The 27,734-nt window shown below is 49.5% G+C and overlaps 3 protein-coding genes across 3 annotated transcripts; 1 reads left to right on the top strand and 2 right to left on the bottom strand.

The window, feature by feature from the left end:
* Positions 1-529: 529 nt before the first annotated feature.
* LOC123065511 (uncharacterized) lies at positions 530-1,809 on the top strand. Its single transcript, XM_044488772.1, has one exon. It carries the CDS (start codon positions 831-833, stop codon positions 1,773-1,775), a length of 945 nt encoding a protein of 314 aa, XP_044344707.1. The 5' UTR covers positions 530-830; the 3' UTR covers positions 1,776-1,809.
* An 83-nt stretch (positions 1,810-1,892) lies between these two features.
* Positions 1,893-3,007, bottom strand: LOC123065509 (putative cyclin-dependent kinase F-2). Its single transcript, XM_044488771.1, has one exon. The coding sequence runs from the start codon at positions 2,923-2,925 to the stop codon at positions 1,930-1,932; it is 996 nt and encodes a 331-aa protein (XP_044344706.1). The 5' UTR covers positions 2,926-3,007; the 3' UTR covers positions 1,893-1,929.
* A 4,557-nt stretch (positions 3,008-7,564) lies between these two features.
* LOC123070305 (protein VACUOLELESS1) lies at positions 7,565-27,217 on the bottom strand. The gene is made up of 15 exons (XM_044493442.1): positions 26,190-27,217; positions 25,752-26,042; positions 13,429-13,568; positions 11,669-11,774; positions 11,483-11,575; positions 11,223-11,312; positions 11,036-11,149; positions 10,031-10,153; positions 9,757-9,830; positions 9,620-9,674; positions 9,178-9,359; positions 8,912-9,041; positions 8,732-8,834; positions 8,483-8,580; positions 7,565-7,979 (listed from the first exon to the last, which is right to left on the bottom strand). The coding sequence occupies exons 1-15, from the start codon at positions 27,048-27,050 to the stop codon at positions 7,824-7,826; spliced, it is 2,616 nt and encodes an 871-aa protein (XP_044349377.1). The 5' UTR covers positions 27,051-27,217; the 3' UTR covers positions 7,565-7,823.
* Positions 27,218-27,734: the final 517 nt, after the last annotated feature.

Here is a 27,734-nt window from a genome sequence, read left to right as displayed (position 1 = left end):
CTCTTGCAAAGATCACTCTTCACATTATCATCTGAGACGCTCTGTCAAAAAAAGTGAGCATTGCGAGCTCTCCCAAAAGGTAACCCTTATTTAAGGCCAATTCTTTTGTGGCTTATTTGGGCCAACTTATTTTCACAAACCCCAAATAAGGCACAAAAGAACTACATTGGTCAGCTCAGTGGTGTGGATGAGCTCATCCACACGGCTCCGGGTAGCTCCTCGCTCGGTCTCTTTGCCGCTTCGTCGGGGCTTCGAGCAAAATCGACAAATTATAATTTTGGACTACAGATGAATAGCCAAACTGAAAACAAATTTGGATTCTACGGTTTGGTTGCAATGAAATGGGGGAAGCCTCCCTAGTCTTCTGAAAAATGAAGTCTGGAATCCACACGAACTTCACTTCGGCTTGTGGATACAAAAGCATTCGATGTGCCACAACCCAAACACATGGCCGCACTTCCTATTGATGTATGATGAAGTAACGGGCACAGGTTTTTTTGCCTGAACGAACGTCGACAATTCCTTACAAACAAACTCAGACAGCACAGCTACAGAAATATTGCAGTCGAATCCTTCGGGCGATTGATGCCCTCCGGCGGTCCTTCCTGTGGACCGGTGCGGACAAAGCATCGGGGGCGCAATGCCTTGTCGCTTGGGATCGTGTCACTCGGACAAAGGAGGAGGGGGGTTTGGGGATGCGCGCCCTCTCAATCTAGAACCGCTGCCTCCTGCTGAAGCTCCTTCATCGGCTGCACTCTCGTCAGGACTCCCCGTAGGCGCGTTGGGTCTGGGGCGAATTGGGTCGCTCTCTCCTAACCCCAGCTTCGGCCATGTCGCGACCCGGACCACATTGGTCGTCCCTCGCCAAACTTATGCCTTCGTACCGGGCGCTCACCGCTGTCTCCGTCGGGAACGGGCGTACGACGGCGTTCTGGCTCGACTCCTGGCTCCCCGGTGGCGCCCTCTCCATCCAGATGAGCTCTCTCTTCTCCCACGTCACCTCGCCGGACGTCTCGGTTGCCCACGTCGCCCAACATGGGCTCGACGGGGGGCTCGTACCGCGGCTAAACCGCGCTGGAGCGCGCGAGCGAGGACTTCTCCTCCCCATCGTCCAGTCGCTGGTCCTGTCCGAGGAGGCCGACGCTCGTGCTCTCCGCCCGGGCTGTGCCAAAGGGACCGACCTCTCCTCTGTCGGGGTTTACCAGCTATGCCACTTTGGTGGTGTGGGAGCGCCTTTCGCCAACTTCATCTGGACGAGCTACGCTCCAAGCAGGGTTCGTTTCTTTGCCTGGCTCCTGGTGCAGGCTCGGATTCATACGAGAGACGTGCTTCTGCGTAAGCACATTGTTGAGGTGGCCGAGGCTGGCTGCCCCATCTGCTCGGCTCCGCTTAAGACGGCCGACCACCTCATCTTCACTTGCCCCTTTGCCCAGCAGTTCCGGGCCTCTGTCGGGGCGACCCCGACAGTCTCCACAGTCAAGCTGCTGCACCTTATGTCTCCTCCGGGATTGGTCCCTCCTCGGACGGGGCCAGCTTTCCTGCTCCTTTGCTGCTGGCAACTTTGGAAACACCGCAACGCGGTGGTCTTCCAGAACATGCCACCCTCACTCCCCCGGCTACTGCAGCTTTGCAGAGAGGATGCCGTGCCGCATCCGCCTCCCTACTACCCTCAAGGACGCTGCCGATGTGTGGATTCGGTGCCTAGCCGCCTAGTGTTGCACCCTCCGCCCCTCTTGCCTCCTTCCCTGCTTGTAAAAAAAAAATTATATATGTAATGCTATCTTGTATACTCGGGCGGTCCGGCCCAGATATATGAAAATTCAGGTGAGGAAATCCCCCCCCCCCCCCCCCCCCCCTTGAAAATTTCAAAAAAAAAAATGTCTGTCGGCGGCACGCTATCATATCAGAGTTTCCGGAGCGTCGCCCTATCTAGTTGGAGGTGAACCATGGAAGCTCGAGGGCGTCAGCCGCCGACAGCCTCTTGCCTGCGTCGCAGGAGAGGAGGCCGCTCAATACTTGGAAGCCTTGTCTGGACAGGCAGTCCTCTGGAAACACCTCGCGCAGCCTGTTGCGGTGGGGGATGCTCGGCGGCGCCACCAGCTCGCCGGCGAGCGGCATGGAGTTGTAGGACGGCCAGGAGATCTGGTCCGGCACGCCAAGTATGTAGAAGATCCTGAGGAGCTGGTCGGCGTCGTCCGCCGCGCGGCCAAAGAGCCTCTCGCCTAGGAGGAGCTCGGCCATGACGCAGCCCAGCGACCAGGCGTCCACGGTGGCGTCGTAGTCGGGCTTCCCCAGGAGGATCTCCGGCGCCATGTAGCTGCGCGTGCCATGGTGGCCGTACGGCGGGGACTGGGACATGTGCATGGCGAGCCCGAAGTCGCATATCTTGACGCCGTCGCCGATGAGGACGTTCTCGGGCTTGATGTCCCGGTGGACGACGTGGCACAGCCGGTGCATGTGGTCGGCGCCGCTCAGAAGCTGCCGCATGAGGTAGCGCACCACATCCTCCTGGAACGGGCAGCCGCGGCGGGCGCGGTGGAGGACGTCGTGGAGGCTTGGCCCGACGTACTCCATCACGAGGGAGAGCCTGTCGGCGCTGCGGTCGAAGGACATGGCCCGCAGCTGGACGATGTTGAGGTGGCCATGGCACGCCCTGAGGAGGTCGGCCTCCCGCCAGACCGCGTCATGGCTGCTCGAGCTGAGGGTCTTGATGGCGACGCTCTCGCCGGTCTTGTAGGACCACGCCTTGGTGACTGTGCCGAAGGTCCCGGAGCCGAGCTCGGCCGTCTCCACGCAGTCGTCGAGGTCCCAGATGGGCGTCTCCTCGCAGTCCACGTGGTCCCAGATAGGCGTCTCCTCGACCCCGTAGCCTTGAAGGTTCCAGATGGGCCAAGAGTCGACGGCTTGGGCACAAACGACGGCCATCGAGAACGGAGGGGAGAAGATGGACAGAGAACGAGTTGATCGAGCCGAGGAGGGAACTGTATATCGATCGATCGATCTTGGGGAGGCGTGAGAGGGGAGAAGGTCGCATCGCATGCACTTCCCATGTATACTACTCGTATTGAAGAGGCAAGTTGGAGTTGTTATCGGACTGGCGGGGTACAAGGTTGGCACTCGGATTCCTCATCCCGGTCTAAGGAAAGAACACGTAATAGCGCGTGTCGGTTGCTTCGGCACTGGAAGGCGGTGTTTTTTTTAAAAAAAAATTCTGGTCTATTCATTTTCGATCATAGCAATACAACAAATATCAAAAATAAAAAATAGATCTGTAGACCACATAACAACGACTACAAGCACTGAAGCGAGCCGAAGGCACGCCGCCGTCATCGCTCCTCCATCGCCGGAGTCGGGCACAACTTGTTATAGTAGACAGTCGGAAAGTTGTCGCGATAAGGCCCTATAGGACCAGCACCCCAGAACAGCAACCGTCGATGAAGAATAACGTAGATCGGAAGGATCCAAACCGAAGACACACGAATGTAGACGAACTCTGAACAAATCCACCAAAAATAGATCCGCCGGAGACACACCTCCACACGCCCACCAACGATGCTAGACATACCGTCGAACGGGAGGCTAGGCGGTCGGGCAGACCATTATTCCATCTTAAGGGAGTCGCCGCCGTCTCGTCTTTTTGGGCAGAACACAAACCCTAACAAGATTGAAAAAAGACTAAAAACGGAGCCCTTCCACCGGCCATTGCCAGGATCCACCGCGCCTCCATGGCCCTAGGGCCACCGGAGACGAGGCAGACCTGCGCCGGCGCCGACGAGAGACACGAACCCTAACTTTCTTTATTGAAGGAGGTGGCTGCTGGGATGGTTATTACTCTCATACTGGAAGGCGGTGTTAGAGCATCTCTAGCAGACCCCACATAAGTGGTCAAACCTGCAAATTTTTTGTGTTTTACAGTTTTGGGCGAAAAAAGTGTCCAGAACAGAAACCTAAAAATAGTCCAACCCGTAAAATTTTTAAGGGCCATCGCAAATGCACATCCGAAACCCTTATCTTTGGAGGTTGGAAGGCCGAATATAGGGGGCCCCGTATACCGGTCAAACCTCATCGAAGCAAACACGCCGCCGCGGAGTTTGCCGGAATCCGCTCTAAACTCGCCGGAATTCATCACCTCACATCGGAAAAGGCTGCTAGACGCCGCAATCGATCGTTGCCGGTTTGAATTGGACGAGCTCGACATCGTCGTGGCCTCCCATGACCTCAGCCTGGCCGCCGGAATCCTCCCGACGCGGCAGGCAAAGGGGCACGGCTCGCCTGGCAATAGAGCAAGGCGCGGACGACGGAGGCCACGGGGCGTGGCTGGCAAGGCTGGGGGCGGACGACGGAGGCAACGGGGCGTGGCCGGCGAGGCTGGGCGCGACCGGCGCGGTGATGGGGCGCGACCGGCAGAGACGGGGCGCGACCGATGGGCGATGGGGCGCAGCCGACGGGCGACGGGGCATGGCCTGCGGGCGACGGGGCGCGGCCGGCGTGGTCAGCGCGACCGGCTGGAGGAAGGGGCGGCAACGGCCGGACTGGAGGAAGGAGCTCTTTATTCCAGTTTTACACTATCTGTTCGGCCGCGCTAGTTTTCGACTCGCAAACGCGATCTTCGTGAAACTATAAACGCGTTTTGTAGGTTAAGTTTTTGCGGGGTCTACTAGAGTTGCTCTTAGACTCTTACCTGGCTCAGTAAGGACTCTCAAGGACTCTCCATGATGAATGTTTGTCACTTGTGATAATGCAGCGTCGATAAGAAATTGTAGTGATTTAAGATGCACGTTCGTCACAAAATCGCGACAATACCGGGGCAGAAAGGGTTATGCTCTCCACGTGGAAAGTCATCATCTCAGCTCAAGCTCATATGATTCTTAAATAAAAAATCTCAAGCTCATATGAGCATGGCATGAACAGTAAAATATTAAAAAAAGTAAACAAATAATTAGAAAAAGAAAACGATTTTTCTGTCGCAAACATTGACAGAAGTTTTGAGCGCTTGCAAAGTTTCTGAAATGACATCATAGAAGTCGTGGCCAAAAAAAAATCAGCAGTTCAAAATGCTTTTGAAAATACTACCTTTGTCCCAAATTATAAGACATTTTGTTCAAAAATACAAGGGTGAACATAGTTCCACACGCATCCACGTGAATAGTAAATTTGAAATAATTACTAGAAATAATTATAAAATTCTGAAATTCTAGGGTATGAAGCTTAGTCGGCCATTCTACTCACGTGGTGATGTTTCGTGATGTATTGTCAACCATAGTATTTTTAGTGAAGAAAATACGATTAGGACAATACTATTCATTGAACGGTGTTTTTTAATATAGCTTCGATTTTGTCATTGTTGCCTAGATTACTACAGATGTGAATTCTTCGTGAAACTTCATATGCGAGTATACCGATTGACTATGTATATTACATAAAAAATTCAGATTTTTTAATTTTCTTTAGTATTTGTTTTGCATTTACTATTCATAAGGGGTGCGTGTGGAACCATGTTCATCAAATCCACGTCCACATTTTGTTAGGCTATTCTAGCCTACCAAAACATCTTATAATTTGGAATTGAGGAAGTGGCATTTTTGGAGCATCGATTCTTTTTGCCACTACTTCCACGAATGTCATTCCATAATGAAACTTTGCAAGCAATCAAAACATTTTTCAATGTTTGCTAGAAAAACGGAGATTTTTTTATTTTCCTTTTTTATTTTATGGATTTTACTGTTCACCCGAGCTCATATGAGCTCGAGCTGAGATGTTGTGCATCCTCTCCACGTATGATATCTTTAATCCCATATTTTTGCTTCACTTTTGATAAAGGACGTTTTTATTATCTCAAAAAATGATATCAAAAGGATACAAAGCATTATAAGTAACATCCGGCCTATGCGTAACTAAGATGCACACAACCAATCACCTAAAGTCTGATAAAAAGAAAAAAAAAGAATGACACATGGGCGAAGTAGAGTCATATAGACAGTAGAGTCAAAGCATTATTTTTGCTTCATGGGCTGCAGCCATGCGAAAATCGGTAGCCATGGTATCACACGCAACGAGATTCCGTATTCTCTATGGCTTCGCTCTAACCCTGTATGTGATTTGGGGTGGAACTACATGTTCCTACACTTAACACTTCTACTTCCTTATACTCCCTCCGTTTCAAAATAAATGACTTAACTTTATACTAATTTTTGTACAAAATAGGGTCATCTATTTTGGAACGGAGTGAGTACTAATTTATAAATATATGACATTTTGGATGTTTCAGTACAAACTAGTACATATGAACTAAAATGAATGAACAAACATACTAAAACTTGTCTACATACATCTGATTTATTAAAAAGTTAGAACATCTTATATTTGTGAACGGAGTGAGTACTTTTTAGTGTAAACATAATTAAATACAAAAATTCTAGGCAGCTATTTTTGGAACCAAATACATAGTAAAATATGCAGACACGCATACAAAGGTAAACTCAAAAACTTATTGAACCATAAATAAAAACAAAAAAAAATCAACAAATTCAATGGTTGATAAAACTACAAACAAATACTAGTATCATATATCATTGATATACATGTAAATATCAATAAATTCAATAGTTATTCCATCTTCAAAGAACCGTCAACGTCTCGCCTTCCTGTGCGGGACACAAACTCTAACAAAATCTAAAACGTTCAAAAACGGAGCCTTCCCACGTCCCCATGGTCCTAAGGCCACAGGAGAGGAGGCAGATCGGAGGCGCTGCCAATGAGAGGCATGAAATCCTAGCCGCATTCGCTTGGGACAAGAGGCGTATAGGGGCTTTCGAGGAATTTAGTACTCTGGGAAAGTGTTATGTTTGTTTGGCTTATTATAAGATTAGTTGGGCTAAGAGTGTATATGAGTTGAGAAATACCTGGAGTCCTTACTACCACAAGTTGCTGGGCTAAGCAGCCCGGGTTCACCTTCTACTAAAATTTGAGCATAAAATAAATAAATTTGAGCATAGCTACTTCTACGCTCAACTCAATTTTTTTCTTTTCAAAAGTGATGGGCTAGAGTGAACAATATAGAAAAAGAACAAATGAAAAAATCTGCACGTGCAACTATGAAAATATCGTTTAAGCAACATCTCATTTCAGTTTCCCTGAGAAACTTCTGTTTCTGCTTCGGCTTCATGAATTCATGTTTCCGTGAACATTTCAACATAAAAATTATCGATTTCAAGCTCTCAACGTACAACGATGGAGGCGTTGCCCGTCTATTCAAGCTCGCTGGCCACAAATCCGGCTAGCCAGAGTTCCATCGGAGGTAGATCAGGGCCCGTTGACTGCGATCAAGACTTCTGTCTGAACGAGGTATCATGGTGGTTGGGAGTAGGCTTCGGGGGTAGGAGAAACCAAAGCAAGCGGAGGAGCTAAACAATGTTTGTGGGAAGGTGGCAATAAACATGTTGAGAAGAGGGGCAGAAAGCATTTTTCTCTCCGGCGAGGAGATCGATTCTTTCCCCTAGATCAGTCGCCTGATACGAATCGTTTCCTCTCACTGAGCTATCTGAAATCAGCTTGGATAGTTCCATTCACGAATTTTAGTTATATAAACTTAGAATACAGCATCAAGTAAAACTTCATGGTTCGCAGGATCGATGAAACCAACATGTCGATATTGCACATTTACATTTCAAAACCTCCTATTTGTCCAGTTCTCCCTCCTCTACACATTTTCCATCGCACTGGAAATCCTCAGTTTCTACAGATGGGTATTCACAGTGGAGATTCATACACAACGAAAAAGTGAACACAAACATAAGGCATCGCGACCTGTGCTTGCACATATCTCAGTACGTTCCTTGGAACGATAGTCGATCCCGTAGTGTGTCGATAAGAGTATTCTGCGCCAGAGTACTCTTTAGGCGACCAAATAGCTCGTCGCCATTGTTAGCCTCTGATGCTGCCTTTTTAGCTTCCTCAGTCATATTGAGACGCGCATATGCCTGTAGAAGAACCATGACCAAGATCATTAGATGTGCATTTGCATATATATATAGAAGTGACAATGCACAGTAAATTTATTGTTTCCCTCTATTTCCTTGAATATTTAAACCTGAACTGTTCAAGGTTCAGTAGACTGTCGTCTCAGATATTTTATGCTGATGTAATGCTCAAATTAAAATGGCCATGCTATTGCTCTAAAACAAACTATCAAGGAGATCTTCTACCGGCCAATCATGTAAACCAGGGTTGATACAGTATTAAACTTTCTATTTGTTTTACCCATGTTCCAATTGATCTATTCCATCAAATTTCACCCCAGTCCTCAACAAGCTGTATCTTCCCTAATGCTTACCAGTACCTAAAACATTGATCTGGCAAGCTGGATGAACCAAAAATAAAAGTAACTGAAAAGGGCAACAACAGCTTCTGCTATGCAAAAAGCTTACTATATGCTCCCTCATTTGTTAGATGACCCGTAAATTTTGGCTATACATAATCATACCTCAGATCTTTCACCAGGATCTGTTAATTTTGGAATATATTTGAGAGCTTCAGTTTTTTGACCGGCATCAATGCATGCTTCCACAAATGGTTTATAGCCTGCAAGTAAAAAAAAGAGAGGATAATAACATATTAAAAACATATAATATTGTTATGATGGAAATTATAATTTGCATGGAAGAAACATGAACTTGATATTTCTTTGGTACAACTTTACTTATGAAAATCCAAGTCAGATACGTAAACCTACCTCCTGGTGGTCTCTTCTCTCTCGAGAATGTTTCCAAAGCATCCCAATTACCAACTGTTGCTAAAGCACACGACTTCAACCAGTACCACCTTTTATCAGGAACCTAAGCAGCACAATGGGCATTAGGAAGTCAAAAATTACAACATTCATCAGCACTACCTTTTAAGACATTCACAATACCTTGAACTCTGATTTCACTTTGACTGCAGCTCGCTCATTTCCCATTACAATACAAGTTTTTATTGTATCACTGACACTAGAACCAACAAATATTGCTTGCTTCGTGGAAACTTCTAGTTGATGCTGCACTCTGAATAAGAAAGAATCAGGAAATAATTCATTTGTGGATATTGCATGATGCTAACAACCAAATTGTGTAACTTTGTCCAAACAATGAGGCGATAGTGTCCTCAAATCGCAGGGTAGTCTGATAAATAATCTCATACCTTAGCAATTTGGCATGCTCTTCAGCAGATTTGGATTCAAAAAGATGTTCTTTGGTCTCAGCAAAAAGCCTGTGGGCCTGCTCAACGAGCCTCACTTGTGGACCATGGAGAGGAGACCCCTTGCTTGCCATTGGATTCCTCTCTAATTCTCTTGACTCCTTCAACAAAAGGAAGCCAGCATCCTGCAGAATGCTCTCAATGGTTTAGGAAAGCAGATTTGCAATGCAAAATAATAAGTCATGCTAGGAGATACTAGCATGTTAAATTTGCCATGTATTCCAAGTTTCCAACAACTAATATATGAGCTGATTACTTAGTTCACGGGAAGCAAAAATATCTCACTGTGCTTATTTAAGAAGTTATTCACTGAATAGTACGGAAAACAGTATTTATGACACATTAGAATAATGGATAGTAACAGGTTATCACATATGCAACCTACTTGGAGCCTCCCTGTTGATAGAAAGAAGTCCTTCAAAGCTTCATGCTTAGAGTGTCTGTGCATAATAGAGACATGGAACAATGTTCAACACAGCTACACATTGAAAAGAAGAACCAGAAACATGACAAGTGCATCACCTTGCATATGCTATGAACAAATCTCTAGCCAAAGGCCTTGCGTTGATTACACCAAAAAAATCCAAAGGAGCGCTCTGTAAAATAAAATAATGTCAACGAACATCAACAAGAACTTGATGAAAGGAAGCCATTTTCATCCCAGTTCCCAAAAACAAGTTAGAAGATCAAAGGTGGCACACCCATAACTACAGCATACTCATAGTTGGCTCATATTGATTCTCAGCAGCAGTGACTTATCTGGACGTAATTAGGAAGTGAGGGAGATTTAATTTACCTTTTCTACAGATATCTTCTGCCAGATATGGAAAAGCACAAGGTACACAAGATCAGTATCACCGCTCTCAATTGACTTCTGTAATGCTTTGTCTTGTTCATCGATGCTTAGCAACAAAGGAATCTACACAATTTTTAAAAAAATGAGAGGATGGCATATGCTATTGTTTAGTTCATTTCTTTCTTTCTCTTGTTGCTAGTTCGTACATAGTTAATTACAAATTTCTCCTATTTCTAAGGGAAAATATTAGATTCAGCCGGCCGATCACACGTACACTTCCGCCGCATGCGCAGCCGTCGGATACCAGTTTGATCAGCTAACGCACAACCGGCCAGTACCTCCACCACTAAACGCGTGCCTCTGCCACTTATAGTTTTTTCTGTAACATTATCTGTGTTGCAGAAGTTCTTCCGCAACAACACGCAGGTTGCAAAAATGTTATTAAGACAAAAAAATTCTACAACATTGTCTGTGTTGCAGAAGTCCTTCCGCAACAACACCTACGTTGGCAAAAAGTTAAGACAAAAAAATTCTGCAACATCATCTATGTTGCAAAAGTTATTCCGCAACGACTCTTATGTTTCAAAAGTGCAACAAGAGGTCTGTTGCAAAGGGTGGGGAAGGGGCCGGGCGGCTGGATGACCCCCGATCAAACGGATGCGGACGCGGGCTGACGCGTAGCGTCGCCCTATTTCTAATACAGTCTTGCATATACATTGAAAAGTATGATGTGTCATAATTCAAAAGATCCTTACTCCTGTCCCACCTATATGGCATACTCCAATTTGGAAGTATATTCTCATATTTAGGAAGAGAAGAATGATGGCGCAAACATATGAAGATAACGAAAACATGTTACATGAACCATCAAAGCTGTTACCTAAATATCCAAAGCCAAAAAAGTGCTGAAAGGCCTGATTGCTACCTTAGTAAGTTATATGTTGTGCCCACCTTACTCGCAAGCCAGAAAAAAAAAACATATCTTTAAGCCAAAAGAAAACTTGCCTGCTTCGAGGACTGGGACTCGTGGTCAACGAGCATGGCAGCCAACTTTCGCCGGCCGCTCTTATCTGCATGAGCTGCCACTGCAGCATATGATATGCCTTTGCATAACCTGAGCTGCAATTGCGATTGCATAAGTATTGACAGTTAACATCATCAATTATCAAGTCTGACTACAAGAAACACAAACCTTGCCAAGCAAACCTTCAAGAAGAACTACATCTGGAATTGCAGCTGAGGCTGTTATCTTCTCACATGCCCAATGCATAATCACAACCTCCTATAAAAGATGCAAGTGCAAATGGAACTGGTATTACTTACCAACGGATTTTCACTGTGCATTTGGTGAGTTATTAAGAACAATATTATGTAACAGTCAACACAGTACTTATCTATATCAGAGCAAAAATCACAACAGAAAAAGGCGAAGGAGAAGAAAAAGGCGCTTACCGGATTCAGGTTAAGGTACTCAGAGATGCGAAGTGCCAAAAGATGCTGATTAGCATTAATCAGACGTCCAATGAGCACAGTTGCAGTAAGCAGCTAAGGAACACAAAAGGCAAACAGACCCATAGAATATATAAGCTAACAAAGATAAAGGAAATGTTCAATACGGAATCTGAAAGCGATACAAACTCTGTACTGCTTCACGGTAAGCGGCATTCCAATCTCAGGGTCACGAACAGCATTTAGAACGCGTAAAATTTTGCACATTTCTTGAAAGCGCCCGTGTGGAAATCGACTGCCAAAGCCAACTGGGTATCAATACCAAGTTCAAATATCAGCAATAAATTATTCTCTAAAAATAAATACTAGTGGCTAAAAAAGTGTTACAAATAAAGGAATGATCATTGGTGGTAATTTAATAAGATGGTCTAATTTTTGTATTACAGAACTAGCGAGCTATAACATCCCAATCTTGCAAGATGCATGAGGTGTGACAGTAGCAGCTGCGCATCATATACTACCATCCAAGTTAAAACATATGTCATACACTATTACAACCTCCTGGTTGCAAGGATTATCAAAGGTGGTCGATAAATCCAGGAAGTTCAGATATGTAAGGGCATGATGCGATAAGCAAAATACTTAGCCTAACTTTTTTTAACAATAGAAGACCTTAAGCTCCAGCAGGCTGAGAAGGTTTTACTATAGTGGAAAAGAAACTACCCTCAAATCAGCGAACATATGCATTCTTTGCCTAGAACGATGGGAAGTAGATAAGAAAAATCATTGAGCATCACCGCCTCTATTAAGCTCTCCTACCCAGGGCGTTTTCCATGGTTTATAAATTAGAATGTAAGTGTTAACGATGCTAGTCAAATTAGTTCCCTAGCAATCCAACATTCATGCACATATAGTTGGATGGTTCATCTGCACGCAGCAGTGTAAAGAAGAATATACTGGAGTTAATGATGTCATAAATACTATGGAGGCAGTGAATGAAAACTAGGGAATTATACATCTGAGCTCACAGGGGAATATCTTCCAAAAAATACACTAAGGGATTAAGGGCTTATATTAGAGGTGCATTACTGCATTTTACAAGGTGCATATACTTTATTCACATAAACACAAGATACTGGTATACTTTATTGAAGGCTCGCCTTTTCATTTTACTAGGTGTATGAATTTGAGCATTATATTTTGTTTTACAGGGCGCACAACAACCACCAATGTGATATTAACTCTTATTTCTCTTTTCTGCACTCCATTGACTTCTCTTCACCCATTACACATGATGTAAAGGCTCCAAGAAAAGCTCAATAGAATTAAAGTTGGCAGATGCATGCAGTGGTCGACAATGGTTTTTCACCAAGAAATCAATTGAACTGCACGCACAGCTAGCATGCTCATATTAAAGGACAGACCCAGTGCTAGAAGCTCCCACACCAGGTAGGATCTGGGGAAGAATTATATTAGAAGTACATTAATCTTAATGCAAAGCTCTTATGTGAGGGTGAGTGGAGTCCTTTTACTACTCTTGATGCATCTTAATCTCCATGACAAGAGCGAAACGCCTTTTAGGCCTATAATATGAAATGGAGAGGGTATATGTTAATTTCACATTAAGTTTTACCTATGGAGGCTATATAGTGTTCATATGGATTCAGCTTGGCATTAGTAAGTGATAACTAATATGTACTGGTTCCACAACAGTAAGGACAGGGCTGGCACAGTGGTAAATTACTCCCCACTTGTGCCAAGAGGTCCTGGGTTTGACGTGGCCTCTCTGCATTGCACTCTGCAGGGCTAAGGCGTGGCTAGTATAATCCTTCCCCAGACCCTACCTGGTGTGGGAGCTTCTAACACTGGGTCAGTCCTTTATGTGACTGCTAGCAATAAGGAAAAACAAATATGTAAAAACAGCATCCCAAAGACAGACAAAAAATAACCTGCAGAAAGCTAGACCATAAGTCGCAGCTCTCAGTAATGTATGTTGGCGTGAAACATCGAATTCATATCCAGCAGCATCAATACATGCTTCAATCGCCTCGGGCAAGGAAGATGATATTAGCTGATAGTTATCATAAGCCTGCGAGTATAGATCTTCGTTAATGTCCCATCTTTGGTTTTCAAGGGAAAGGGGACCTATTTATGAGATGACATAGAACAATTTCCAAAATGGTTGACAATATTTTTATAATATTTAGATATCAAACAGCGCAGATATAATTCACAAGTCACACATGTTGAATGCCATAAAGTGCACTCCAATAAAAATGACGATTATGTTGACTCTCAGTAAATGCCAATAAAGTGTGAAATAAACAGGGACCAATATATGATACCTTACCATGTATTTGTAAGATTGCACAGGAACAATGACAGGTAGGATGGTCAAATATAAATTGTTTATGTTCTTTAGGACTCCCCATATTAAAATTACTTGTAGCTACAGCTCCCAACACATAGAACAAGGACGAAATTGAAGTCTTAGTTTTGGTGTGTTTTTCCCCTGTTAATTGAATAGGCATCACTGTAGCAGCACCATCACCAATAACTCAATAAAAATTACTAGGAGTATCTGATGGAAAGTGTTCCCTCAAAGAAAAAACAAATGACAAGTATTACAACCAAACCAACTAATTAAAACAACATCTGCATTGGAATGAGGTAGTATTGAGGTAGGGACCACGACCAAAAAATGCATATCCTTCAGTTCCCATTTTTGTGGCAGAACTCAAAATTTGAGGGGTGCACTGAGTAAACCCCACATGGACCATGCACCTACTATGGTTTAACTTGCGGGGCTGCGGGGGAGGCGGAACCCAGAAAAAGATGGTCTGGAGCTGGGGTTGGAGAGCAAATGGTAATGTGAGGGTGAATAGTCACCCTCCTTGCTGACAGAGCTTGTCCCCTTCCGTCGCAAGAGTCCCTGATACTCTTCTGGACTCCTTGTTTCAATAACAAGATGACATGGTCTGGACTTATCTAATACTGCTATGCAATCAGGAATTCAGGATAGCATGAGGACCCACTACTTCATTAACCAAATTCAGCTTGGACCAATCAGGAAAACAATGCCGACAAAAACCTGGCAACATTATCGACACGACATCACTCCGCAACCAAGAGTATTCGAATGCTGGCACTATCTCTTTCCAAGACCAATGCTAATTCCTCCCAAAAGAGTCCACAACTTATCACCATGTTAGTTACATAGGCAACATTTCACAACTTGTGGACATATATTCCAGAACTCAGCATTGGAACACAATCCAGCCAACCTAATTTGTGCGTATAAGGGCCAGCGGCAGCAGCACAATGACATAACAGAACATGTACGGGAATTACAGCAAATACATACAGTTCATGCAGCGGCAGGAGCCATACATGCATGTATTTTTTCAAGAAACTAGATTGGCCAGGCGCTCACACATGTTAATCCAAGAATCCAGGTTTGCATGCATGTGTACCAACAATTTTAATAGGTGCCGTTCTCCGTTAATCAAGCTTTGATCGTTGATGGACTCAGAATTAAATTTTGGTCACAACACGAAAGGTGTAGGAAATTCTAGGTAAATGTCCAATTGGTATTGTTTGCTGTTTTTGGACAGGTGGATTAGAAGATATGAAAATAACAGCGAAAAAGCAGAGGATAGGCAAGGTTTATTTGAGACAGGAAGTTACATTTCGAGGGATTTGTCGTAAAGTGTTATTAGTTCTTGTGTTTCTTTTGGTATCATTTCTTAATTGTAATTCGCTCTACAGGTTTGGGAGGTTTTTGACTTCTGGTACTGAAGGTAAATCTTTCAGTTGTCGTCAGGTTTAGCACAAGTGTATCATGATCCCCATCTTTGTATGGCTGCCCATTGTTGGTGATTTTGGAGTTAATGGTTCTAATTCAGTAGTATTGCGCATATCTTTTCTTTCCTATATATACTTATAATGATTCGAGTTGGAGGTCGTCCGTTCACCCTTTACAATCTTCCACCCGTCAGCCATGGCAAGTGGGACCACACAAATCTGCATGCACAACAGCAGCAAGGGATCCCATCCCAAGTCATCTCGCCTCCTGTGTTTCCAATGCTTCTTCTCATGTAAAATCTCTGCTAACCTGGGTTAAAATTTTAATTCCTTGTTACCATGCTTCAAGTCTTGCAGTGCAGCTCGAGACCACCGTGCTCGCTTGCCGTCTCTGGAATCTCATGAAGACACATGAACGCATCCGCTGGATGGCACCCCTGGAGACCACATGAGGGACATCCCCAGCTGGAATTGCTCCTTTTCCCATTTCCTGGTGAAGCAAAAGCTAACCCGTCACCCGCCTGGTCACTGACGTCTGTGCCATTTTTCCTTGCCCGGGGACCCTGCAGGGACCCCTGACCTGCCCTGGCAGGCTGCACAGATAGCACATAGCAGTATCCAATGCCAACGGACAACAGCCCCAGCAGTCGAGAAGCAACAACATCTAGGGACCAGCAAACAGCAAGACGCAGAAGAGAAGGTCAGAGGAGAAGAGCCAACAGCGGCACTGTTGCGTTGCAGTGTGAGATGCAAAGTGCTGGTAGCAGATGTTTACGGGTGGCATCTGTTTATGTAAGGGAGAGTGGGAGACTACGTGGAGCTACCTATGTCGGCGTTCTGGGAACGGGGGTCTTGAAATTTGCCTGCCTGCGGCCTGCGGCGTGGCTCAAGCAGTGGCCAAGTACGGCCCGTCTTCATCAACCCAAGTTCAAGACCCTCGCGAGGGGCCAAGCCTCATGGGGCGGACGACACAAGGCTTCCTCAGGGGCGGCCTACCAGGCAGGCTCGCGAGGAGGCAGAGAGATCAAGGCAAGGAGTACCTCGCGAGGTGCTCGTGACGCAAACCATGACGATCAAGACCAGGCGGGCGCCAGGTAGGGGCCAGCCTGCGCAGTGTCCTCGTTTCCTCTTTGGTGCAAAGGGGGCAAGCGCAGGCGCGGAGTACCGAGGCATCAGGCAAAAGGTTTCCATATCGGTGCAACGAGACCAAGACCAACAGAGCGGCAGGACGGAGATCACCGTGGAGCCCAAGACGGCGTCATCACCAGTGCCTTTGGCAGTCGAAGACCAACTTTAGTCAGAATAGCTTGTACTAGCTATCCCCCTTCAAAATGGCCATTGTTGGCTCCCTTCCCGCTCAATATTTGGGAAGAGGACCAGGGCCTCTATATATAGAGATAGCCACCACAGTAGAAGGGAAAGGATCCCTTCCCTAAGAGAACACCACACCAGCTCAAGAACACCATTCACGAGGCTGTTCATCCTCTGTACTGTTCATCATCAGCCCCAGAGGCAATCCACCACACCACACACTGGATTAGGGTATTACACCACAACGGTGGCCGAACCAGTATAAACCTCGTGTCCCTTGTGTTGTTCATCGTGCTAGCTTAGAATTGCGGCGAGGTTTTGGGGCGTGGATCGGTAGGGAGAAGATCTTCGTGCGCACCCCAGAGTTCGAACCTTAAGGGTTTTGCCGGAACCCGATATCCGACATTTGATGAGCCAGGTAGGGTGCGCCAGAATCTTCTTTCCGCGGTTCTACGTTCCATCGCTTCGTCGCATCCATGGCAGACGCTCGCCGAGCTTGCGCCGAGCGCCGGGCTGCTCTCGCCGCCCGCGTCGCTCAGACAGCTCCCGTCGGTGGGCCTCCTCGTCGTTCTCCGTCGCCTGCCGCCAACGCCGCCACCGGCCCGGCGGGGAACGAGCAGCAAGCATCGTCGCTGCATCCCTCGGTGCAGCGGGAAGGCCGCACCGCCACTCCGTCGCTAACCCTAACTGGTTCGTCGTCTCACGCTCGTCGCGCTCCCACGGACGCGCAGGCCGCGTTGCTCCTGGCACGTGAGCTCCTGCACTACCGCCCCGTCGACGACCTACGAGGAGTGGCTCGCTCGCATCACCGAGCTCGTCAGCGCCGCAGGGGGCTCTCCTGCGCCGTCCCTCTCGCTGCCTCGCCCTCCGTCCTGCATGGGCGATGCGGCTCAGGGAGTGCCTCCGCCACCTCCTCCCCAAGAAGGCACCCTGGCCCCAAGGCGCGCGGCCCCTGGACGAGACCCATCGCGTCCAGCGCCCGCGCGACAAGAAAGGAGCTGCCAAGAAATTCTTCGGCCTCAAGAAGGCGCTCGCGTGCTCCCTGCTCCATCACGTCAAGACCGCATCCCTGCACCGGCACGTCAAGACCCCGTGCTGCCCCTGGCGGCAGCGCGCGGGAACCATCAAGAGCAAGCCTCGCGTCTGCAAAAGGCCCCGGTGGCCACGGCTGGTTGCCTTACCTTCACCACCGAGCTGCGCAGCGTCGCCTGGCCAGGCAAGTTCAAGCCAGATCTGCCTCCCCGCTACGACAGCACTGCCGACCCCGCCGAGTTCCTACAGCTCTACAAGCTGGGCATCGAGGCGGCCAACGAAGACGAGAAGGTCATGGCGAACTGGTTTCCCATAGCGCTCAAGGATGGTGCCCGCACCTGGCTCCTGAACCTGCCTCCCGGCTCGATCTCCTCTTGGGACGAGATGCGTAGCCGTTTCATCGTCAACTTCCAGGGCACTCGCGACCGTCCTCCGGTCGTGGGTGACCTGCGCCGCATCAAGCAGCAGCCTGGAGAGACCCTGCAGAAGTACATTCAGCGTTTCAACAGCGCTCGCCTCAAGATCCCCAAGGTGACCGAGGAGGCCATCATCTCAGCGTTCTCTGACGGCGTCCGCGACGTCAAGATGAAGGAGGAGCTCGCCATCCACAAGGATCTGTGCACATCTCTGGAGCTGTTCAACCTGGCGACCAAATGCGCAAGAGCTGAGGAGGGACGCCTCTCCCTCCTCGAGCTTCCAGCTGCTGACCTAGAAGAGAAGAAAGCCAAGGCCAAGGACGTGAAGCGCAAAGCAGCAGCCGTGCTCACAGCAGAACCAGACACGAAGCGCGGCAGGGACCAGCCGGAGTCGTCCAAGGGCAACCGATTCTGCGCCTACCACAACCTCTACACCCACAACACCAACGAATGCCAGGAGTTCAGGGCCGTTCGAGAAGGACGTGTCGGTCGACGCCCCGAGCACAACGACCGGGGCTACGGCCGAGGAGGTGGAAGAGGTGGAGGACGATGGGACGATCGAGGCCCTCGCCAAGAGTGGCGTGACCGACCTCGCGAGGATCGTTGGCAGGACCAGCCTCGCGAAGGGGCTTGGAGAGAGCAGCCTCGCGAGGATCGCCCGCAGGGCAACGCAGGCCTTCCTCCTCTGCCACCACCGTCAAGAAGGAATGACGACCACCACCAGGACGAGGGGGCTGGGGGCTTCCAGGAGCCCCGTGCTATCGCTTGCATCCTGGGCGAAGCCCAGACCCAGCCTCTCAGCGCATCTTCAAGCAGTTTGCCCGCGAGGTGAATGCAGTCCTTCCCAAGCTCGAGGCCACGCGCCCTCTCAGGTGGTCCACGTACGCCATCACTTTCAGCTCGGCGGATCAACTCAAGTGTGCGGCTACGGCTGGCATCCTCCGAATGCTTTGTTCCCCAGTCATCAGCAATGTGCAAGTTACTAGGACCCTCATCGATGGCGGTGCGGGACTCAACGTCCTGTCCATCGAGACGTTCAACAACCTTTAAGTGCCATATGATCAACTTCAGCCAACCAAGCCTTTCTCAGGAGTTACTGATGGCTCCACCACTCCGATAGGGCAGGTTCGCCTACCTGTCACTTCCGGACAGCGCAACAACTACCATACCGAGCTCATCGACTTCGACGTCGCCCACATTCGCCTGCCATACAATGCCATCCTCGGGTATCCGGCCCTGGCCAAGTTCATGGCGGTGACCCACCATGGTTACAATGTCCTCAAGATGCCGGAAAGTGATGGAATCATCACAGTCCCCTGCAAAGAGAAAGATGCAGTGTGCTCCCTCGAGCGCGCCTTCCAAGTTGCATCAATCGAGGACCCAGTCAGCAAGAGCGAGAACCCTCCTGAGGCAGTTCCCAAGAAGAAGACATCGCCCAGCTCAAGGCCTCAGGAGGTTGGCATCTCAGGAGGTGTCGCATCAGGATCTGCGCCCGTGCAAGGGGCGCCTCCCTCCATCGCATAGGAAGGCGCGCCCGGCGCCCTCCTCGGGCAGGGCTCAAGGGCTCTCTTCTGGAGGGCCTCAGACTTTGCCAAGATCACGAGGGAGGCGCTCGGGCACCACTTGGAGGCGTGCTTTGCGACACGTTTCCCTCAGAAAGGCACGGGACAAGGAAGGCCCAACCCTCAGGAGTTCATCACCAAGACCACTCAGGAGCTGCAGGAATCGAGAGTCATACGCGGCGATCGCCGTTTGCCCGGCGTAGCTCCCCATCCAGGCGAGGATGGCGGGCTGCGCGTCTGCATCGACTACCCAGGGCTCAGCCGAGCCGCGTCTCAGGAGCGCTTCTGGCCTTCGCGCGTGGGACGTTGCGAGGGTCCGCCGCACAACTACATTCGCATGCCTTTCGGCCTGCCAAACGCGGCTGCCACTCACCAGTGTCATCTGCGGAGCATTCTGGCAGCTCAGGAGGCCAGGCACCACGCTGTCCTGGCGGAGATGGAGATGGTCCTCGAGGAACCGCCTGGACCCCCAGAGCCTCCCAAGGCTCAGGGCTCCGAGGGCTCGTGAGGATCGGCCTCTTCATCACGCATCTTCAGCACCTCCTCTACAATGGTATCAGGTGACATCTTTCGAGTTCATTTCAGCTGGGAGCGCCCTCGGGGCTGCATCATTCCTAGGTCGCATGGGTTTGTCCCTGCGGCATTGTATCCCTTTTGCTTATGTCTTTAGTTTACCTTGCTGGGGGCGCCCTCGGGCTGCATCATCCCCAAGCCGCTCGGGCCTGACCAAGTGGCATGTATCCTTCCTGCATCTATCTAATCTGATTTGATTTTCATGCTTAACCTGCCTGTGATAATCGCCTGCTCGATTGACACCTACCTTTGGAGCCGCTCGCGCTGGCACGACGCTTGTGCATGGGTCCGTCCCTGCAACGTCGATAAATCTGAGTGGCCGAGCTCTGGCCCGCGGCAGCCCCGCAAGCATCACCTCACCAGGCCCTCAGTGCCCTCACCACACTCTCGGAGCAACCAATGGCCGGCCGGCAATCGTAATGGCAACCCGTGCTTTTCTCGTGTTGGTTTACAAGAACTTCCTGAGGCCTAAAACGGGAGGCATCGCGAGCGCTCTCTCTCTCTCTCTCTTGCCCGCGCGATCCGCTTGTGCGTTAAAAGGGGGGCTCCTGAGCATCGCGACTCAGGAGCTCTTACTGGCTCTCCAGCCCTCACCCCCCGGTCTTGTCCACAGCACCGCGACCTGGCATACCAGCGGCGGCTGAGCTCGCTCGAGGGCCGGGACCTGATTACGTAGAGCACGAAGGAGAGTGCGGGGAAGAGAGGGGAAGCTCACGAAGGCCTAACCCAGCTACATCCCAGCTGCAGACGCGCAAGTCCGGCGCCTCGCGAATGAACAACTCCATGCTTTCGAGATAAATCTCGCCCCTGGAATAGCTAACTGATGCGACACAAAACCTCCACTTAATGCGGATCTGTGACGGCGACTTTGCCTTCCTTTCTCACCTTTCGGCGGCCGCTTGAGCGCTAAAGGGGACCTAAGCATCGCGCCTCGGGGGCTCTTACTAGACCTCGGGCCGCTCACCTCCTGGCCTTGACCACGGCATCGCGACCTGGCATACCAGCGACGGCTGAAGCCTGCCTGGGGACCGGGACCTGTCAGCGTAGAGCACCAAGTCATCGCGAGGTTAGAAAGGGGGAGCCAAGCCGAAACAGGACGTGCATTTGCACCGTTTCATAATAAGGATAATATCAACAAAAGACGTTGCGGACCCTTTACATGCCCCCACGGGGTGTTTCCTCAATTCCTCGCAGGGAACAAAAGGTGCGAATCCTAAGGAGCCCTAACTACACGCGCCTCCGCGGCCGACGCCATCATCAACAGTGGGCCACGGGAGGCCGGCGCCAGCCCCATCCAGATCAGCCGCGCCGGCGGCCTGATGCAGCCGCCTTACTCTGGGCACGACGCGAGCTCGGGGGCACGTAGCTGTCGTCGCTCGTCTCCGAAGTCACGAAGAGCTCGGGAGAGTCGCTGGACTCCCAAGCATCGCCACTGCTGCCAGATGAGCCGTTGGGGAAGTGGGTGGCAGGCCTAGCCCTTGCCACATCAATGTCCTGGCTGCCTCCTCTGGGGCAGCACTCCAGCCGGCGGCCTTCTGCATCGAAGACCTTGAAGAGCATCAAGGAGGCGCCATCGTATTCGAAATGAATCACGAGGGCACCCCCTGTTCGATAGATCCGGGCGATCTCGCCCCAGCCTCGGGTCATGTAGACCTTGCCCGGAGCGACGACTTCAACCTCCGCTCCGGTCGCCGGAGTACCGCAGTCGGCGTGCTGCAACCAAAGCTCGAGAGGCCCCCTCGACGGCATCTCAAAGGCGAAGAAGGGAGGAAAGCAGATCCAAGTGCTCGGGGGCATCGCGGCGTGGAGCACCAGCTCCCGAGAAGAGTCCGCGGCATGGACTCCAAGAGCAACGGCGCGCACCGCCATGGCTCGTCGGCCTCGCCGACGGCGCGGGCGGCGTCGCTCGGCGTCTCCTTCTCCAGGGCCCTCGGCCCGGGCGTACAGGGAGGCGGGAACCCAGGAGGTGGCCGCTCGCACCAAGGCCTCCTCATCTCCGGCCACACAACTTCGTCGCGGCGGCTAGAGACCGGCCATTTCTTCGATGGGAGCGGGTCAGGCCCCTCCCCGGGGGCCTTTCCTTTCTCCTCTGCTGAGAAATGGCGGATCGGTGCCATAAACGTCGAGAGCAGAGGAGGAACAAGGGAGAAGAAGCAGGCGGAGCAAGAGGAGATGGGCAACAGGGGCTTACGCCTCTCCGTACTTATAATCTAGAGGAGGCCAACCGCCGGCCTCCACGATCACAGGTAATCATGACTCTTTTTGCATGCAGCAGGGACTCGTCAAATCAGGCAGTTGCCGAGGCGGCGTGGGGAAGCGGAGACGCCCACGTCCCATCAGCCGCCACGCGGCGACCAAGGCCCCAGGCTGTTGGGGCCCGCGGCGCTCCGCACTTGCCCTTTGGCTTCGCTGCTAAGCCAAGTCCGAGCGCGCCTTGGGCCCGAGGGCTACTGTCTGCGTTCTGGGAACGGGGGTCCCCAGATTTGCCTGCCTGCGGCGTGGCTCAAGCAGTGGCCAAGTACGGCCCATCTTCATCAACCCAAGTTCAAGACCCTCGCGAGGGGCCAAGCCTCGCGGGGCGGACGACACAAAGCTTCCTCAGGGGCGGCCTCACCAGGCAGGCTCGCGAGGAGGCAGAGAGATCAAGGCAAGGAGTACCTCGCGAGGTGCTCGTGACGCAAGCCATGACGATCAAGACCAGGCGGGCACCAGGCGGGCACCAGGCAGGGGCCAGCCTGCGCAGTGTCCTCGTTTCCTCTTTGGTGCAAAGGGGGCAAGCGCAGGCGCGGAGTACCGAGGCATCAGGCAAAAGGTTTCCATATCGGTGCAACGAGACCAAGACCAGCAGAGCGGCAGGACGGAGATCACCGTGGAGCCCAAGACGGCTTCATCACCAGTGCCTTTGGCAGTCGAAGACCAACTTTAGTCAGGATAGCTTGTACTAGCTGTCCCCCTTCAAAATTGCCGTTGTTGGCTCCCTTCCCGCTCAATATTTGGGAAGATGACCAATGCCTCTATATATAGAGATAGCCACCACAGTAGAAGGGAGAGGATCCCTTCCCTAAGAGAACACCGCACCAGCTCAAGAACACCCTTCACGAGGCTGTTCATCCTCTGTACTGTTCATAATCAGCCCCAGAGGCAATCCACCACACCACACATTGGATTAGGGTATTACACCACAACGGTGGCCCGAACCAGTATAAACCTCGTGTCCCTTGTGTTGTTCATCGTGCTAGCTTAGAATCGCGGCGAGGTTTTGGGGCGTGGATCGGTAGGGAAAAGATCTTCGTGCGCACCCCAGAGTTCGAACCTTAAGGGTTTTGCCGGAACCCGATATCCGACAACCTATGTAAACTAAGGGTAAATGGACCAGCATAAAAGAGTGAATAGGTCAGTTCGTTTTGCACAGGTAGGCTACCTTAGCTTAAGGGTCTGTTCGGTAGCCCTCTAGCTTCTTAAATCCCCAACTCCATGTGTGGAGTGCACACGAACGGTCTAACTCCCAACCATGCAAGCGAGAAGCTGGCTAACCACGCAGTGTAAATTTGGAGGATTCGTGGAGTTGAGAAAACCAAGCTCCACAAAAACCGAGGGAAGCGAGAGTTCACATATATTACACTTCGCTGCCACCGCCAAGTGACTTGTTACGGACCGGTACGCGGAAACAGCCACGACCGAACAGCCATATGAGGTGTGCCACCGACCAGGCCTAGCCATTTAGACGGCCCACTATTCCTTTTTCCAGGCCATGACCCGATAAAGCCAGCCACCGACCAGGCCCAGCCTTTTACACAGCTCGCAGGCAGAAGCTAACACACCGAACGGATCGATCACTCCATGAGTTTACACGAGGAGCCGGCTGCTGGCTAGCGGCGACGGAGTTGGGGAGTTTGCAGCTGTGGAGGGCTACCGAACATACCCTAAGTAGGTTCTCTTCTCACTAAATTTTTCCTAAAAGAACACAAAAATCAAGTTCCTCCCTTTCCAGAGAACAAAACATAGGTTCCTCTCAAGGAAAAAAAACAGAAGGATTATCATGAAAAATGGGGAACAGGGATGGGAACTGAAGAATATTCATGCACCTGTCTCACTCAATGTGGATTACTTCTTTCTCATTAGTCTTCCTGTGGAAACACTAATTATCCCATTCACGTCACACGCTAGGTGATTTTCCCATGGGTAAACATGGATCGGAGACCCATTGTCACCTTTCATAGGGCCGACGATATCATCCTCGTGCTCGCTCGGAATTGCGTAACGTCGATATCATCCTTGTCCTAATTCCCTTTGCAATAATTTTAGCTATATTCTTTGTTCCATAGCCGATTAATAAATGAAAGTATTAAAGTAAATAAATTGAACTATAGTTTGATTAAACTAGTTTCCACCTTGAGTTTTTGATTACATAGCGTAGCACGGGCATCTACTAGTGGTCCCACATATTTTGAGTATTCGAAACTTCTATACAAAGCCATCTCAGTGAGTAAATCAAACATAGCTAATTTTCTAATGACCTGATGTCAGTGAGTAAGTTACTTTGTGACTAGTCCAGTGTTCTTGGTGAAGAAATAGTGTGATGACCCTAATGCTCATCCAAAGAAATGCTTCTATTTGATAAGGCTCTATTTGCACGAGCTGACTGTGAGTTTATTGTCACATTGTTTATTGTTTGTATGGCTCAAAACTGCACTTGCTGAGTATTTTAGATTTTATTCACTCTTGTCTTTTATTTGGCTTTTAGGTAACAGGTGATGGCAGCATGACCGGCATGCCGGCATGCATGGGACTGGGAGCAGCGCCTTGACATGCTTGGACACACACTACCATCACATATATGCAGACTTAATACAAATCAAGTTGCTTAATTATGCCCACTATAAGTTATTAGATGCTTATTCTATAGTGTCGAGACTTGTCATATGTTAATTACCTCCAGAGTTGGTTCATATGAAGTCATGTTGAACGTTATACCCGTGTGGACGGATTACTCTTATTTGCTTGTTGTCCTGTTGGATGGATATATTCTTATTTGCTTGTTGTCTATGTCTTTATTAAAAGAAAAGGGGAATTCTGCCAAAATTTCTAACTATACCTAGACTAGACTTATTGGTATTTACCTTAGCATGGTAGCATTTGTTAAAAGTCCATGTTGTGACATGAATCCAGTCTACCGACAAGTCGGAAAGGAGGAGAGTCCAGGAAGAGTAAAACACTAGGGGTACTTTATGGGAACTAGGAGAGCTCGGGTCAGATTTAGTTAAGTGGTTGGGCCTTTGGGGATTACTTGGATACCTAGTTGTAATTGGACTCCAACCATGTTAAGTCTAGTCTAGTTTACCCCATTGAAGGATTCCAGTATCTTAGTACAGCCAAGCAAGAGGAAATAATTATCTCTTCTATTATCTCTTGGGTAATTATCTCGGTGCGAATCAAGGTGCACATCATCTCAAGTGACTATATGCTACATGTAAACATTAAGCTAGCAACAAGTGGATGGCGGTAGTAAAAGACAGATGTGCTATACCATTATAGTCGCACATTATCTACATAAGAAAAGGAATTGAACATTACCTTGGCACTTTGTTTGTCGTAGTGATCTCTAGCATCATACAGTAATGCTGCTGGAGACATGCTTCCAATGCCAAAAATTAATGTAGTAGAATCTGGAACTCGGTGTAGAAATTCCATACTTGAATTTGTGAGGATTCTTACGCCATCACACTCTGGAATGAGCATTACAGGTTCATCATAATTGTACTGCACTGGATCTCCATTGGGTCCAACCATCAAAAGCACTTCAGACCAGTAAAGGAGCACACTGTCCAACCCACACCAAGCAATTTGATCCGGTGGTAATGCAGACTACAAGATTACAAAAATACTAGTGAATAATTGTGCAAAAGATAACTCCTGCCAATTCATGCCTAGATAATGATCGAATGCACCAATGTTAGCACATAATTGGATATACAGATTACAGACAAACGGTGCAGCACATCCAATACTTACATCACACTCATACTCGAATATGATCCTGGAAAAATCCGTGGGGATTACGAGCAAGCGCCCATCATGTGCAAACGCTGCAAGCAGCTTTCCGTTTGGTGACACCGCCATTTTCTGCACGGGTCCAATCTCCAGGGCCTCTCCGAGCACCTGCACGCCATCCTCGTCAACTGCCACTACCCGATCGCCAACTGCAAGCAGAACCTCTGGACTCCCGGACATGACGAGCTGTGGCTCCACCACGGCCATACACAGCACCTGCTCGTCCTCGGCAACGCCCGGGTCGGCGAGCTCCCGCGGGTGCGGGTCGTCGACTTCGATGTCGGTGGTGACCACGACGCGGTTGTCCTCGGTGAGGATAGCCACGCCGCCTCCCCAGAAAACAGCGTCGGCGACGCCGCCTGAGGCAGGCGGCAGCAGGGGCACGGGGCTGGAGCTAGTAATGGGATTCAGATCGGGGAGGCGGAAACGGAGGAGGGAACCATCGGAGAGGAGGGCGAGGAGGTTGAGGGAGCTGGAAAAGGCGAGCGAGTGGAGGCGGGGGAGGTGGGGCGTCCAAGGGGAGGAGGCGAGTGGGTGGCCGGATGAGGAGAAGAGGAGGAGGCGACGGCGCGAGGGCTCGGAGTGGAGCTGCACGATCTTGGAGTCGTCGCGGACGGCGGCAATCGGGCCGCCGAAGGGAGCGGCGGCGACGATGTGGGTCGAGAGGTCGAGGCGGCTGACCCCGGAGCTGCCGCCGCCGGAGGAGGAGGCGGTGGTGGTGGCCGGGGAGGACCAGGGGAGGGGGGAGTAGATGGTGATGCGGCGGTAGAAACGGTCAGAGAGGAGGTCCCACTCCGCCGCGACGGAGACGGAGGAGGACATCGCCCGCGGCGAGGTCGGAGCGCGGCCGGATCGCGCACGAGCCGGGGATGGAAGGGGGTTGTGGCTGAACTGTCCGGGGAACCGAGTTTAGAACGGATTGGCCGCTGACATCTGAAGACAGGTCAGGCCGCCTTGCTTGATCCTCTTCGTTCCCTCGGCTCGTTGCATTGTTCGTCTCTCATGGTCCGTCCTTTATCTCGAATTTATAACTGATTCACTGACCTCTTAAACTTACTATTTCAGAAAAAAACTTCAAACAGGTTTTTTTAATTCAAACAGTTTGTTATCTATAAAATCTGATCTAAGTTATACTCCCTCCGTTTCAAAATAGATGTTTCGGCTCAGGTTCCAAAATAAATTGTTGGAAAGATCAGTGAAACAATCAAGTTTGAAAAAAGTTATTTAGGAGAAATAATACTCAGAGACATAACACAACTACTTTTCCTTTGTATTTTAAGAATACCCGAGCTTTATTAACCAACAATTATAGAGTTTTCTTGATATCTCGGGGCTCCAAAAGCCAAACATATTGGGCTAGTTATATAGTTCTAAGAAGTTCTTCGCAATATTATGGACAACAACGTTTGCCTCTCGATGTCATGATGGAAGGAGACATCTCTATCATCATTCTTCAGATGTCTAATTTACCTTATTAGCATAGTGTTTTGCCCCTTGGTTCCTTCG

This window comes from Triticum aestivum, chromosome 3B (genome assembly GCF_018294505.1).
Source record: "Triticum aestivum cultivar Chinese Spring chromosome 3B, IWGSC CS RefSeq v2.1, whole genome shotgun sequence".
Taxonomy (NCBI): domain Eukaryota; kingdom Viridiplantae; phylum Streptophyta; class Magnoliopsida; order Poales; family Poaceae; genus Triticum; species Triticum aestivum.
The sequence above is the reverse complement of the archived record's forward strand: the minus strand, read 5'-3'. Positions and strand labels throughout refer to the sequence as shown.

Coding starts and splice junctions, on each gene's coding strand:
- LOC123065511 (XM_044488772.1), top strand. CDS start 831: ATGTCGCGACCCGGACCACATTGGTCGTCCCTCGCCAAACTTATGCCT.
- LOC123065509 (XM_044488771.1), bottom strand. CDS start 2,925: ATGGCCGTCGTTTGTGCCCAAGCCGTCGACTCTTGGCCCATCTGGAAC.
- LOC123070305 (XM_044493442.1), bottom strand. CDS start 27,050: ATGTCCTCCTCCGTCTCCGTCGCGGCGGAGTGGGACCTCCTCTCTGAC. Junction 10,154..11,035: donor AGTCCCAGTCCTCGAAGCAG/GCAAGTTTTCTT, acceptor AAAATTGTGTAG/ATTCCTTTGTTGCTAAGCAT. Junction 9,042..9,177: donor GAGCATGCCAAATTGCTAAG/GTATGAGATTAT, acceptor TTTCTTATTCAG/AGTGCAGCATCAACTAGAAG.